This window comes from Aspergillus aculeatus, assembly GCF_001890905.1.
Source record: "Aspergillus aculeatus ATCC 16872 unplaced genomic scaffold ASPACscaffold_4, whole genome shotgun sequence".
NCBI lineage: Eukaryota > Fungi > Ascomycota > Eurotiomycetes > Eurotiales > Aspergillaceae > Aspergillus > Aspergillus aculeatus.
This window is the reverse complement of record NW_017962979.1, coordinates 2107594-2122143: the sequence shown is the minus strand read 5'-3', so window position 1 is coordinate 2122143 and position 14550 is coordinate 2107594. Positions and strand designations below refer to the sequence as shown.

At 50.0% G+C, this 14550-nt stretch overlaps 5 protein-coding genes across 5 annotated transcripts; 2 read left to right on the top strand and 3 right to left on the bottom strand.

Annotated features, from left to right (window-relative positions):
• Positions 1 to 609: 609 nt before the first annotated feature.
• ASPACDRAFT_58834 (putative GPI anchored cell wall protein) lies at positions 610 to 1276 on the bottom strand (the record flags this gene model as incomplete). Its single annotated transcript, XM_020203392.1, has 3 exons — positions 610 to 872; positions 931 to 1079; positions 1170 to 1276. 3 exons carry the CDS (start codon positions 1274 to 1276, stop codon positions 610 to 612), a joined length of 519 nt encoding a protein of 172 aa, XP_020058866.1.
• A 1588-nt stretch (positions 1277 to 2864) lies between these two features.
• On the bottom strand, positions 2865 to 4212 carry ASPACDRAFT_115552 (kinase-related protein). The gene is made up of 2 exons (XM_020195908.1): positions 3863 to 4212; positions 2865 to 3753 (listed from the first exon to the last, which is right to left on the bottom strand). Exons 1-2 carry the CDS (start codon positions 3900 to 3902, stop codon positions 3083 to 3085), a joined length of 711 nt encoding a protein of 236 aa, XP_020058865.1. The 5' UTR covers positions 3903 to 4212; the 3' UTR covers positions 2865 to 3082.
• Positions 4213 to 4605: 393 nt separating this feature from the next.
• Positions 4606 to 6523, bottom strand: ASPACDRAFT_76922 (uncharacterized protein). Its single transcript, XM_020204826.1, has 2 exons — positions 6394 to 6523; positions 4606 to 6290 (listed from the first exon to the last, which is right to left on the bottom strand). The coding sequence occupies exons 1-2, from the start codon at positions 6402 to 6404 to the stop codon at positions 4826 to 4828; spliced, it is 1476 nt and encodes a 491-aa protein (XP_020058864.1). The 5' UTR covers positions 6405 to 6523; the 3' UTR covers positions 4606 to 4825.
• Positions 6524 to 6874: 351 nt separating this feature from the next.
• Positions 6875 to 8693, top strand: ASPACDRAFT_115550 (dihydrofolate synthase). The gene has a single exon (XM_020195907.1). It carries the CDS (start codon positions 7215 to 7217, stop codon positions 8454 to 8456), a length of 1242 nt encoding a protein of 413 aa, XP_020058863.1. The 5' UTR covers positions 6875 to 7214; the 3' UTR covers positions 8457 to 8693.
• A 596-nt stretch (positions 8694 to 9289) lies between these two features.
• ASPACDRAFT_24836 (serine/threonine-protein kinase) lies at positions 9290 to 13815 on the top strand (the record flags this gene model as incomplete). Its single annotated transcript, XM_020199294.1, has 10 exons — positions 9290 to 9469; positions 9531 to 9665; positions 9725 to 9754; positions 9822 to 9886; positions 9937 to 10369; positions 10430 to 11221; positions 11272 to 12159; positions 12214 to 12418; positions 12475 to 12925; positions 12978 to 13815. 10 exons carry the CDS (start codon positions 9290 to 9292, stop codon positions 13813 to 13815), a joined length of 4017 nt encoding a protein of 1338 aa, XP_020058862.1.
• Between the last annotated feature and the right edge of the window lie 735 nt (positions 13816 to 14550).

The window sequence follows — 14550 nt, the reverse complement described above, 5'->3', positions numbered from 1 at the left end:
GAGAAAAATGGTCCTGAAGACAGGAGCTTGTGGAGGATGAGAAGAAAGAGAAAGAGGGAGGAGGGGCAGCGAGAGTGGTAGATATTTGACGTCGCCGGGGCAAACGCGTTGCTGGTGGAAATCAACGCGAATTTTCGTGTTTGAGCTAAATGGGCGGCCCTTGCATTGGCGCTAGTAGTTCCTTTTGCTCCGGCTGCCGGAGACGCGCGACGCCCCAAAGTCACGTGTTGTTGTTGAGTTTCTCACGCCACGTTAACTTGGAAGAGCCGACTGGGTCTTACAAATCAGCTTCGCGTTTCAATAAACTACTGTACCAAACGATCTAATCAATTTACCCACCAAAGCTAGACCGCCGCACTGCTTGGTAAGATTTTGGGAAGCTAGCTTAGAAGATTTCTCCGTCCCCATCCATCGGGTTCCTTGAAATTCCCCTTTAGGACACCGAAAAATTGGTTTGCACCATCGAGTAACAAATACAAAGCAAATCATACTTTGGGTACATCAAGTCTACGGTAAAGTATGGTACAAGGTCTTAGGTTCAAACATATAATAACAAGGCTGAGAACTAGAAGCAACGAATCCGGGGTTGGCAGCAGCAGCTGAGAAAGACTACAGTGCCGCCGCGACTCCAAAGAAAACAACAGCTGCGAATGCTGCAGCAGGAACATGACGGTCTGACGCACCGGCTGAAATTATCCCGCTGGGGTGACCACTTGGTGATGGGCTCGGGCTGGAGCTGGGAATTGGACTCGAACTGGGCACTAATATAATGCTAGACGAGCCGGTTGGGGTGACAATGCCATAACCGGTTCTTGTGGGGTTGGCAACAGCAGTTGATGATGAGACACCAGAAATGGTAAATATATCGTTCACTACACTAAGTCAGAGGATCCAGTATATGACTGCGCGGCAACTTCTCATCCAACATACCACCTTTGTATCCAGCTGAGGCACATATGTCCGAGAACTGCTGCATAGCCACCTTGGTATCATCACCGCAGAGGTTTGAGATTTTATCCTTGATTTGTTTGCCATTGGTAACACATATAGCTTGGAGGTCGTCCGGAATGGATTGAGAGCTGTAGTTTAATTGTTAGCAAGTACTCCAGCGTGATTTCCCAGCAATCTCGATAACTATCAGAGATACTACTCATACTAGGCGCACTTACCCTACAGCAAACAGAAGACAATCACGGGTTGGAACAGCAGCGACAAGGCTACTGAAGGCCCAAACAAAGGCGCAAACAGCGCAAAAAGCGGGCTTAAAGAGCAACATCTGAGGCGTGATTGGAGTAACACTATTCACCCAGTCTATCAATACTTCAAGAAGACGGAGGCCGTGTTTAGTAGGGAAGCAGGCGTGGATAGGAGGTGGTTTCCAGGGACAAAATTCAAAATAGAAAAAAGGAGTGTGTTAGGATCTGAAGAAGCGACAGATAGTGATGCTGAGGTGTCTGGTGATGAGACTCAAAGACATCGAGAATGAGGAATTCAGAGGTCAAGAATTCCCCAAGTTCAACAGGGAATAACGACCCCCCATTCCTAGTTACAGAATTGTCCCCGTCGATCAACCACAAAACTGGGGTCATACATTACTAAGACTGAAACGGTTAGCTGCCGCAAGGGCTTAGGCCAGCAGTGGAACCACTAGGACAAGTAAGGCTAACCACCAGGAACCCATTGCCGGCTTCAATCAGGAATCATGATTGCCGCTTAACGAACGTTGCTCGGTTTCTGAACGACCGCAAGGTGAATATATCCTTAAGCCGCGGATCGAGGGTTCGCAGCAATTGTGGGTACGCGGAGCCACGGTATCCCTTCTTTGCTCTAACTAGTACGGGCATCTTGTGTATAACATTTACATACTGTAATTGTCTAAGAACGAAGACAATGCTTAGAAGGACATATGACTTTGAGACAGGAATTCGCGCTCTTCAAGACAGACCTTTCGGGCACCGGTATCAGCCTCCTCTTCCTTCGGGCTGAGGCCCGCAGGCAAATGTCCGTGAAACCTCCGTAAAGACATATCGGGCAATGCACTTTCTCTGGAAGGAAGTCACGCTGTACTTGTCTGCGGCTAGATAGCGACTTTGAAGTTAAGCTTTCATGTGAGGATTATCATAATGCTAGGCAAGCTAGGCACTATGCTGTTTGGGGATGATAGTGCAAGCTTTCCTCGTTACTTCGTGCGGACAGGATGAGTCGAATCGGAGGAAGTAGCTAAAGTCTATAGCATTGTCACAGTGCTCAGTATCTTGAATGGAGTATACCCTCCGTGTATAAGTTCAGAGCCTATACTCCCGCATTTGGCCCCTCTTTGTGCTGCCATTCCCCAACTCACTCTTGGCTTAGTCTGTTCTTTGAGAAACCTCTGCCCAATGGAAACTCGAATCAAGTGCTCGAGAGCTCAGAGTCGATAGTGAAATGATGTAGAGTTGATTGAGGAAACGTCCAGTTGACGTGACGTAATCGCCACATACATATCTCACAGCAACTCTAACTACCTCCTGCTGAGTCATAATTAATCTGTTGTAAAGCCCTCTATATAGTCTCAGAGCAAAGGTGATTCTTCTTGTACTTATTTTCGGGTTTTATGGGCCAATCAAAATGTTACATGTCTTGTATCCGCGATTTGCTCTGGTCTGACCTACGAAATTATCCTGTGGATCAACCGAACACAATGACATTCCGGTATTGTCGATGAGGCTCAAGCACAGCCCTTGACGAACCTCTTCTGGTGGGCACAATATACGTTCCTGTTTCGCACGTACTATGGCTAATCATGCTGAGCTCTGTTGGAAATAAAAACGGCATGGAGCAAGCTCTAGGTTACAATATATCCTTTCATGGGGCCCAGGAGAACTCGAGTAGCCAGACAATCAGTGAATGCATTCGTAGCTAGTCTATCGGAAAAGACGACGGGAGATCAACACCCCGCGATTGCGCAAACATCAGAGAAAAAGCGAAGTATGTATATGAAGCTTTCATCTAGTGATGCGAATCACCATTGAGATTAGAACAGTTCATAAGCCTCTAACCAGTCTGGTGATCATGGTTCTATGCCCTTCAAAAACCCCTTGCTCTACCTCTCCCACGCAGGGTCAAATTCACTATTAATGATTTCCTGCAGATTCATCCTGCAATCCACGATCTCCTTCCCATTGACCAAGTCGTTCTCCGTTACTCGCTTATCTGCATCGGCTTCGTCCTTCGCGATGCCCGCCTTGACGTGTCGTCGAATCAACCTCCTCCGAGCGACCTCGAAGTTGACCTCCACAAACCAAAGCTCATCCATCAGTTCCGCCGCCGTGCTCCACGGTGCCTTATTCAGACTGAGGTAGTTGCCCTCGAAGAAAATCACCCGGCAGGTGGCCGGGATGGTGATGTCGTCATCCACGGGATCCTTGACCGCGTGGTCAAAACTCGGAGCGTACAGACTTCGTGTCTGGGGTGTAACCTCTTCCCGCAGCGCCTGCACGAGCCTGAGGAACTTTTCCCCGTCGAAGGTGAACGCGGCGCCGCGGCGGGCAGCCGCGTACGCAGGATCAGGCATGGCGGCTAGCTGAGCCCGTGTGAGGTGATAGCCGTCCATCGGGACGGTGGTTGCGATAAGCGGTGAGTCTGGATGTTGCGCGGAGTATCGTTGATTGATGCGGTTGGCCATCATCGTAGCCAGCTCGGTCTTGCCGGACCCGGGAATCCCACTGACGGCGATCAACAGTCGGGCATCATCCGGTGTGGACTGGAATTTGTCTGTGGCTCGAGGCATTAGCTACCGAGGAGGATTCTGGGGCTCGTCGGACACAAAAAGACACCGCTTGTTCGTCCGCTTGGGGAGGAATTCCGGGGGTGTAACACTCACTCCAGATCTTGTCGACTAATCGATCGACTTGTTGTTCCATGATGGAATAGAATCTGTGGACCAAGAGACAATAACACGCACACACACGAGAATCTGACCAGATTGGATTATTGGGACAATGCACCGATAACCGTGGTCCCGTCCATGCAAAGGTTGGAACTGTTTGTTTGCGCCGAGGATCGTGTGGTCGCAGATTGAGATTGTCTTAAGGAGTGTATTGTAGAGGTCCCAAGTGCGATCTAAGAGACTTGATTAGACTGTATTGGGGCTCTGGTAGCTGTACAATATAATGCGCGAGCGAGCTGGACAATGAAGGTCTGCATGAATGGTGGAAGCTCGGCGATTCATTGAGATAAATAAGTCTGCGGGGCTTGTCGTCAGAGTGGGGGCTCGCTATCGCCTTTACTCCGGAGTAATGATACGTCACGTCGAAGGGGAGCAGCAATCGCGTACGGAGTACCGTGAAGGTACTTAGTTTATAATCTACCTGAGAATAGGTCCTGTCGTAGGTTTAATTCAATCATCACAAGCATCTCAAAGAGGGAGGAATTAATCTCTAGGATGCTTGCCTAAACTTCAGGGCGGCGTACTGATTCTCTAAGCAGGCGAATTGTTGATAATTATGGCTATAAAATCTCTTTAGGACATACATGGATTTTTAGCAATTGGGAGTACATCAATAGAAGGTATCTGAGTTATCAGTACAGAGAAAACAAAACAAGTATGTATGGAGAAGATTATTTCCGTATCAGGTGGTGCCCGCCGCCCTTGATGGAAAAGAGTATCAGAACACACCGCTAACGCCCAGCAAAACATCATCCCCGCTAAAGAGAAACTCAACCATTGAAGTCTGCGCGTTGCCCGGTATCTTGGGTGAAGCATAACAGGTATTGTCTATCAAAATTCCACAACCACAACCAAAATAAAACAGATGGGGAAAATACGAATGAAGGGGGCTGCTGTTTAGCTACGACTAATCGGTCCGTCGATTGTGTCGGCGACGTTTGGCTCCTCGTTTAGCTCGTCAGTTTCACGCTGACCGAAAGTGCGAGACAATCCAACGGACGCCCAAAAATCGTCAGGAAGGTCCTGCCGGCTTGTGAGACGGTCCAGCACGGCCTGAACCTGATGCAAGTCTTGGTCGGTAGAAGAATCGGAAAAGGCAAACGAAACAGTGGGTATCGGAGGTTGGCTACTCATAGTTGACTGAACTTCGGGTGCTCGTCTTGCGGTCCCCTGGGAGCGTATCATGGCCCCCTGAAAATCCACAGCTCGCCTCAAAGACTCAAGTTGACGCACAGCACGGTAGCGCCGAATCAGGGAATGCGAAGTCTCAGATTCTGAGTCGCTTTCGGAATCGGTAGCACTCGGCGGGAAGTCACATGGATTCAAGTATTCTGGATATGGATCAAGAACTATCTCCATTGTTCCAGGACCCGAGTACGTTGAGTTTGAAACGGGCCGCATTCCGGCGGCGGTGCTCCTCATTGCTCCGTTCACAGGAAAGTTTGTTCCGGGCGCTGATGTTGAATTGAACGATGAATCAGCACTTGGGAGATTTGTGTCAGGCGTGATCGTCGTCAAAAGTGTTTCCCATGCATCGTTGGCGTGGTCATCATCAGGGCTGAGGCTCCTTTGGCGATCGCCTAGACCGTCTATAAGTGATTCGTGATTAGAACGACTGGCATCATTGATGGACCGCTGACCAACACGCCGCAAGGAAGGGAAAGCAAGTGTCGCAGACAGATCTGGGCCCAGGCCATCAGGCAAGGGGAAGGGCGACAGGTGGAGAGCATCTCGTCGCGCATGTGAAGAAGCGCTCCCGTGGTATGCGACTGCAGGGGCAAAGCGAGGCGTGAATTGAGGGTGATCCTGATCCTGCCTGTTGTTGGTATCTAGACCGGGAGAAGCGGGGCGCTGAAAGTCGGACGTCATCGAATTGCGCGGTATCCTCAGGCGTTGTTGACCTGAGCGGCCTTGCTGAAGAGCGTTATCAAGCCGCCGTTGTTCATTGCGGCGTGCGTTCCGAGATCGTAGAGGGTCTAGAAATCCACTGGTGAGGTTGAACGGATCTTCGGCGGCAGCAGCATTCGAAAGAGGCGAGCGAACATGACGCTGTATGCCGTTCGCCTCGCGCTCGCGTGCGCGTTCGACCTCGTCTGCTAACGCCAGCGCCCGAGGGATGATAGGCGAGCGACCATGGCGCTGTGGGTTATTCGAGTCGCGCTCGCGTTCCCGCTCGCGCTCAATCTCCTCTGTCAGGGTTCGTGGGGAAATTGTTCGTAAAGTTGCATTGCGCAGGACAGAGCCATAGCGCGAAGGGCGGCGAACGCTGACCTGACGACGAATCGCAGAGCGTGCGGCAGCGCAGCTATCTTTGGCAGCGTGGTTTCTCGTGTCTTCGGTCGGGGAAGGCTCCCAGAACATCCTATATCATAACCAGTCAGTCAACACAATTGTCCCGGGCGCTTTAGCCTAATGGAGCAGGGCGCGTAAAGTATTGACGGCCAACTGGGGAGACAGATACTCACGGAATACCCATGGTTACAGTAAATGCGAAGAAGGATCGGAGAAAAAGTCACGTTTAGAACGATTGAAGATTGAAGAAAAGCTATCACATTCAGAAGCACAGGGAGATTGACGCAGAAGACTAATAGTAAGCACAGTAGCACGGAGATTGCGGGGAGCAACGACCAAGACGAATGTCGATGGAGAAACGGCGAGATTTGGTTTTCCTCGTAAAGGAAAAAAGCGGAGGCAACGATATTGGCGCCTGAGGCCCGCCGTAGCGCCTCGGGTTGTTCAGTGCTTTTTTTGGGGGTTAAATGGTTTGTTGTTGGAACGGCGGCTGGACAACTTGTGTGTGGCGCCATCGCCACACGCGTATATTCCAGTACGGCGGCTATTGTGCTACTATGGACTCGCGTGTTATGTAGTTACGCTTGCCATGGAGGGAGACCTGAGGTTTACCGCGGCCCGGAGATGTTGGATAGGACAACAAACAGTAAAGTACAGACTCAAAAACCCTTCACTAGGAGTACGTGTCTGATGATAGATGACTACTGCAATGAAGTAAGGGTCGAAGTGATACTGCGCTGCTACTGCAACATATTGTACCATTTTGCAGATTAATGTGGTGGGGTTGCATAGTTGTCGCCTAAGGCATCAAATTCTTATCGGGCACTTTCCCGATTTCCGATTATCTTGCCGACAGCTGCTGACTTTCCCGTTAAGAGCACCGGACGGGTTCAACTGATAACTACACCTTCCCCATGTCAACTGCCTCTGTCCTTGCTTGCTGGCCATGAGCCTTGACACCTCCTCAGCTATATATCAGTGTGTGCATTGAGGGATGATAGAGCTCGGCCTAAGTCGGATATCCCGCCTCCTCCAGCAGACTCCGCTGTCATGGAAGGCCATTCATATTGCTGGAACTAACGGCAAAGGTTCCATCAGTGCCTACCTATCTCACCTGTTGTCTGCCGGCGGAGTGCGCTGTGGTCGCTTCACCTCCCCCCATCTAATCGACCGATGGGATTGCATCACAATCGGCGAGGATGTTGTTCAAGAGTCACTTTTTCGACAAATCGAAGCTAGAGTCAAACTTCGAGACCAAACCCTCGGCATCGGTGCAAGCGAATTTGAGCTTTTGACTGCAACGGCCTTCGAAATCTTCAACCATGAACGAGTCGATATCGGCGTAGTTGAAGTTGGCATGGGCGGCCGGTTAGACGCAACGAATATCTTGAGCGATGTCTTAGTGTCTGTTATTGCGAAAATCGGACTTGACCATCAGTCCCTACTCGGAGATACCATCGAGCAGATTACACGCGAGAAAGCGGGCATATTGAAGGCTGGAGTGCCATGTGTGGTGGACGGCACGAACTCGATTGAAGTAATTAGAACATTGGACAAACGCATCAGGGAGCTGGGGATTGAATCGAACTTTGTCCGCCCAGAAACCCAGTCACCATTACTTGGCCGCCTATTCGCGACGCTCGACTTGCAGCCTCATCAACAAGCCAACATGTCTTGCGCAGTATCTGCACTTAAGCTGGCACTGGATCGATTCCGTCCGGAAATCAACGTCGATATGCTTCTTCCACAATTGTCGAGCGTGGTGTGGCCAGGCCGCTTACAGAAGATTACACTGGGCCCTTTGGTGAGCCGGGAAGAGCCCGTCTTACTTGACGGCGCGCACAACGCTCAATCGGCGGAAGTGCTTGGGCAGTATGTGGATCGGAAGCTACGTACAGAGCATAAAAATGTTACTTGGGTTATCGCAGCTTCAACGGGAAAAGATCTATCCTCTCTATTTCAAAACATCATTCGGACTGGTGACAAAGTCGCAGTGACAGCATTTGGTCCTGTCGACGGGATGCCCTGGGTGAAACCGGCTGATACTGAGGAAGTGGCTTCATGTGCGCAGTCTATCTCAGAGACCGGCCTAGTGCAGACATTTGGCTGCGATGTCTCTGCTGCAATCGAGTGGGCCTGTCACGAAGCTAACGGCGGCCCATTGGTCATTGCTGGCAGTCTCTACCTTGCGTCTGATGTTTTGCGTCTTCTTCGAGAAGCACAAAAGTCGTCGTGACACATCACGAGTCGTGGCAGGTTTGTGTTTACAGGATACCCACTCTAGCATCTTACTAGCTTATCTCGACCCTTTCGTGCAAATCCTCTTGAGCATACCCAATTAGTAATGGAAGCACGTGTGTAGTAAGCCACTGAAACAATGGTCTGGAATGACAAAGAATGCAGTGCAAAAATTGTGTATTATTGTCTAGCTGTTTAATCAATCAAATTAGAGGCAGCCTCCAGACAGACTCCGCTTTGGCTCTGATAAGGTCGATCGGAGATACAGCAGCGGCCGGGCGCTGCGTCATGGCCCAAGCCAAGTGGTGCTGTGGAGAAAGGGAAAGTTCAAAACACCCGCCGAGCGTCCCTGCGTTTGCCCCGGCAAGCACAACAGGAAGTGCTCGTTTCCCTTTTTTTCCCCGTCTTTTTGCATGGTTAGAGTGCTAGATTACCTTGCAGCAGAGCTGATAATTTGAGTCTTTGCTTCAACTCAAGAGCCAGGCTCTAATGTTCAGCGGCGCGCTTGACAGACGCGGCTCTTGTGAGGACGATAACAGGTACCCTTCCAGTATGTTGATTTTTCTTGTTCAACGACAATCATGCCATATAGTCTCGATACTAGTGCTTGTTATCGTCTGTAGCAGTCTTCTGCAGCTTTCTGTGATCTCGACTGACAGTTACAATGTGACTAGACCTCAGATTGTGCTGACATGAATAAACCGATCGATTTTCTGGCATCGGCCTTCGAGTTATTTGTCGTTTGAGCGATCGCTTTTGTTTGAGACATCTTGTTGGATATCAGTGGACCCAGAGCAGTGATAAGACACCAGATCTGAATACCCTTGGACAATGGTTTCTCGATCATCCGAACCGAGTGAGGGGCCACCTCCACCGTCCAAAACACCAGGCACTCCGGCCAAATCACGACTGACGAGACTGGGGTCCAGCCCGACCAAACGAGAAGACAAAGGGAAAGACAGCAGGATGATCAAATCATCGGCGAAAGATGTTGCCGAGCTCAAGGATTTTGTATGGTGCCAGCCCTCTTGTCTTACTGAGACACCGCAAGCTAACGCCCGTGGCAACAAAGCAATTGGGTGACTGCCTAGGCAGAGGCGCGTTTGGCTCGGTGTATAGAGCCCTCAATTGGAACACAGGAGAGACCGTTGCTGTCAAGCAAATCAAGTTGGCAGATTTACCGAAGAGCGAATTGCGGGTCATCATGGTAAACATAAAATGCTACTTCACCATCCACACGATCGTCGCTGACTCCGTGGGTCGCAGCTGGAAATCGATCTCTTGAAGAACTTGGATGTAAGACATGACGCCGACTTCAGCAATCTCCATCCAAAGTTGAGATGACGCTGACATATAGTTGCAGCATCCTAACATTGTAAAATATCAAGGCTTTGTGAAATCCGCAGAGACTCTGAACATCATACTTGAGTACTAGATGTGTTCTAATTATGAGGGAACTAGATCGCTAATCATTTCAGGTATTGTGAGAATGGTTCTTTGCATTCCATTGCGAAGAATTTTGGTCGCTTCCCTGAGAACTTGGTTGGCCTGTACATGTCACAAGTGCTGCACGGCCTTTTGTACCTGCATGAACAAGGTGTTATCCATAGGGATATCAAAGGAGCCAATATTCTCACCACTAAAGAGGGCCTTGTCAAGCTTGCAGATTTTGGTGTCGCCAGTCGAACGACGGGGCTTAGTGAATCCAGCGTGGTTGGCACGCCGTACTGGATGGCTCCTGAAGTTATAGAGCTCTCGGGTGCAACCACTTCGTCTGATATCTGGAGTCTTGGGTGCACTGTCATTGAGCTTCTAGAAGGAAAGCCGCCATACTACAATCTTCAGCCAATGCCAGCTTTATTCCGCATTGTCAATGATGATCACCCACCTCTCCCACAAGGAGCCTCGCCGGTCAGTAGCATTTTCTCCCATTCCTTCGTTTCGTCTGCCCAATGCTGAGAGAATTCGCAGGCTGTCAAGGATTTCTTGATGCAGTGCTTTCAAAAAGATCCCAACCTTCGTGTATCGGCAAGAAAACTTCTTAAGCACCCCTGGATTGTCAATGCTCGCAGAACAGACTCAGTGGTTCCCAAGAAGTCGACCGAATACGAGGAAGCTGTGAAGAGTGTGCAAGAATGGAACGAAGCTCTTCGTTCTCCCGAAATGGGGACGCTGCGCAAGCCTTTCAGGTTCGACACACAGGGCTCTGCATCGTTCCGCCCAGATCTGGGCCCGTCTCGGTATGCACCAACGACAGACACACTCCCAAGTCCGGTCTCAAAGCATGTTAATCGATATCGATCCCCTGAGTCTACTGAGGAGGACAACTGGGATGATGACTTTGCGACAGCAATATCCCCAAGCGCGTTACAGCTGCCTCATCTTCGACCGCAAGATAACTTTGGGGGCATGTTGTCATCTGAAAAGCTGAAAGCATTCGCATCACTCGATGGGACAGTGCTCAAGTCAGATGACGCCTTTTCGGATTCTGATGATTCTTCCCTGAATGGGTTTCCCGAAGCAGACTCCCTGCAAACCATCCGTCCTTATCCTTTGCGGCAAGCAGGAGTGGAGAGCACACCGAGTCAGCCCAAGACCACCATAGCTGCCATTCACCAAAATGTGCCAATTCTCAAAACCCCGGTGCCACCACTAAAACCACAGAGACCGACTTCCTTCTTCAAAGAAAACTCAGTCGAGGATTATTCCGACCTCATCAATGCTAATGAGGATGTTCTAGACCACAAACTTAGCGCCTTTCAAGTAAGCATGTCGTGCCTTATCGCTTTCCCCAAGTACTGATCGGATTTTAGGAGACCGACGAAGAAACCGATACGCCAGTCTCGCCATCCAAAGAACTGGTTCGGTATCAAGAATCGCCAGAACGCAATGAAGATCATGAGCCACAACTTCGAAAGCGGATATCTGTCAAACGCACCCGCTCCGACTTTGAAATCCAGCGATATGCTGAGAACGAGCGCGACGAAGATTTCTCTGATATCCTAGGTGCCGATGAGGTTGCTCTAGACAGGCCGGAGAGCGAGAACAACTCAAACCAAAGCACGTTGAGACTCAATTCCAAATTGTCAAACAACTCGTGGCTTGGAGATCAGGATGATGAAGATGATCCTTTCGCACAACTCGAAGAGGGACTTGATGAAACGGACTTGGAGGCTAACATCGCACGCGACAAGTATGCACGTCTTAAGAGCCAGGTTGAAGGGCTCGTGAGCTCCTTGAAAACGTCCCAGGATGAGGACGTACTGGGGGAAATCTCCGAACAATTGTTGACTGTGTTCTGTGACCTACCTGAAACGAAGAACATCATTATTAGCGCTCATGGAATGCTGCCGATCTTGGAGATACTGGACATATGCCGTCGGCGTGACATTATACTCTGCCTGTTGCGCATTGTCAATGCGATCATCTTCAATGACTACGACATCCAAGAGAATCTTTGCTTCGTGGGCGGAATTCCCATCATAAATGAGTTCGCCGCCAAGAAATACCCGAGAGAGATTCGTCTCGAAGCGGCAGCCTTTGTGCAGCAGATGTACCAAACTTCAACTCTTACCCTGCAAATGTTCGTCAGTGCGGGTGGTCTCAATGTTTTAGTTGAGTTCTTGGAAGATGACTATGAGGACGAGCGTGACTTGGTCCTTATTGGCGTCAACGGAATTTGGAGTGTCTTTGAATTGCAGGTAAGTACCGACTTGCGCTGTTAAACTCGCCAGGCAAGATCTAACGAGAAACAGGGTTCTACGCCAAAGAATGACTTTTGTAGAATATTGTCACGCAATTCTGTCTTGGATCCCTTATCACTCGTTCTCAGTCGCGTGCTGGATGAAGAAGGCGAATTAGCTGAGATCGTCGAGGGCCGGATTGCAAACATCTTCTTCATATTCTCGCAGGCCGAAAACCATGTGAAGGAAATGGTGGCAGAGCGAACGGTATTGCATAGTAAGGGAGCCAGAACAAAGCTTCATACTCGAGACAATCACTGACTCTCGGATTAGGAGTCTTGAAGGAATTAAGACGGATGACACCGCCACACCAAATCACTATGCTGAAGTTCATTAAGAACTTGTCAATGCTTTCCACAACACTCGACGCGCTTCAGAACTCAAATGCAATCGATGTTCTTACAGACTTGTTACGATCTACCATCAAACGCCCACACTTCCGGGAGGTTTCCAACCAGATCCTCAACACTATCTACAACATGTGTCGCCTGAATAAGTCTCGACAAGAAGATGCAGCTTTGAATGGCATCGTACCTCTTCTTCAGAAAATTGTGAAAACAGAGCGGCCTTTGAAGGAGTTTGCCTTGCCTATTCTCTGTGACATGGCGCATTCTGGGAAGGTCGGTCGTCGTGAACTGTGGCGTAACAAAGGGCTTGCATTCTACATCTCTCTTCTGTCAGACCCGTACTGGCAAGTTACAGCTCTGGATGCTATTGTCAACTGGTCAGTGCTCGATCCCGATAGCATCTACCTTAGGCTAACCGCGCGATTAAAGGCTTCAAGAAGAAACTGCTAAGGTCGAGGAGCATCTCCTTGATAATCGTTATGAACGAGTTTCATTTACAGACTCTATTCTCAGGTGTTTGACTGTCTCCAAGGCAAACGCTTTTGAGAATCTCCTGGAGCCACTCCAGAAACTTCTCAGGCTAAGCCCGCCGATTGCATCGACTTTCGCAAGACCCGACATATTCACCAAGATTGGACAGAAATTACGCCACAACAAAGCTGCGGTACGGCTCAACATGCTGCGCATTATATCGAGTATCTGCGATTCCAGCGAGGAGCAGGGTGGCCTTCTTGCCAGATACGGTCTCCTGGACGCAATTCGAGAACTTGAACACGACCCAGCAATTTTGGTCAGGGACATGGCCGGCAAGCTGATACAGTCTAATGAGAAAAGTGAATCATATCACTTAGAAAAGCGCAAACCAGGCGTTAGACGGCGGAGTAATTCAACCACTCCACCAAGTCTGCTTGCAAATCAATCGGCCCCGGCCACTCCACAGATGAATCGGTTCAGTCAGTCCAAGGCTTACTTTGACGGGCGAGAAAGCCAACGCCATCCCCGAAATGCCCTCGGTAGCTCAGCACTGGCTCTTCGACCTGGAAGTCGAGATGGGCTAAGTTCCAGCCTCACGGCGGGAGTCAATCCCGCACCTGGAGCTTCGAGGAATAGGATTTCACGAGGCGTCGGTAACCGACTATCTCACGTCGATTTCCTGGCGGAAGACGAGTCCAGGCCTGCAAGCTCATTATCGCGTCGTCGCTCAATTCTTCCGCAGCGCCGACGTCCGACACATACTGAGGCGGATTGGACGTCCAAAGCCCCTTGACTCAACGCATCTATCCCTACTTATGCTGCACCGATCGTGCCATTCGGGTTTTGTGAGAAACCTTCTGGCATGTTTAGGCTACATTGAGGAAGGAGTCGCAGCGCTCTGCTTCTGAGATTTCGCTGCCGACAGACCTGTTTTCTGGCCTTTTTCTCCCAGTCATCCATCAGAGCTGCATCAGGACGCACGAAAGCCGAACAGCTAAGGTAGCAGAGTATGGTGTTCAGGGCATATTGTTGGAGGAGGCTACAAGCTACAGGGATCCTGGGACTTATTCGTCGCAACGGCCGATATGTTGTAAATAACCATTGATGACATCCAGTGCGGCCGTTCGTATGGGCGCTATGCATATTCGAGGAGAACGAAGATGGTGGTGTACAAAGGAACCAAGGAAAGGCGAACTATTCACATATGGTGTCCTACACCCAGGGTGCTGCATATTGTAAGCTAGAATGAAAAGTGTAAATAAAACCTCGTCCGGGTGGTGGCGATCTTCGGGAGCGGAAAAGCCGCGATTGGCGATTGGCGATGGGCGATTCCGGCCAGGCAAAAAAAAGGTGCGAGGAAATTGCGACGCGGCGGTCACCACGGCTTGCCTGCCTGCCTGCCTGCTTGCCTCCCTTCTCTTTCCATAGTCCCTCTCTCTCGCTCTCCCTCGCTCTCTTGTCCTTTCTCTGCATCCTCTCTTTCATCAATCAAACCCTCCCTAGGATTCCGGTGCTGGCACGGATGAAA

Coding starts and splice junctions, on each gene's coding strand:
- ASPACDRAFT_115550 (XM_020195907.1), top strand. CDS start 7,215: ATGATAGAGCTCGGCCTAAGTCGGATATCCCGCCTCCTCCAGCAGACT.
- ASPACDRAFT_115552 (XM_020195908.1), bottom strand. CDS start 3,902: ATGGAACAACAAGTCGATCGATTAGTCGACAAGATCTGGA. Junction 3,754..3,862: donor ATTAGTCGACAAGATCTGGA/GTGAGTGTTACA, acceptor CTCGAGCCACAG/ACAAATTCCAGTCCACACCG.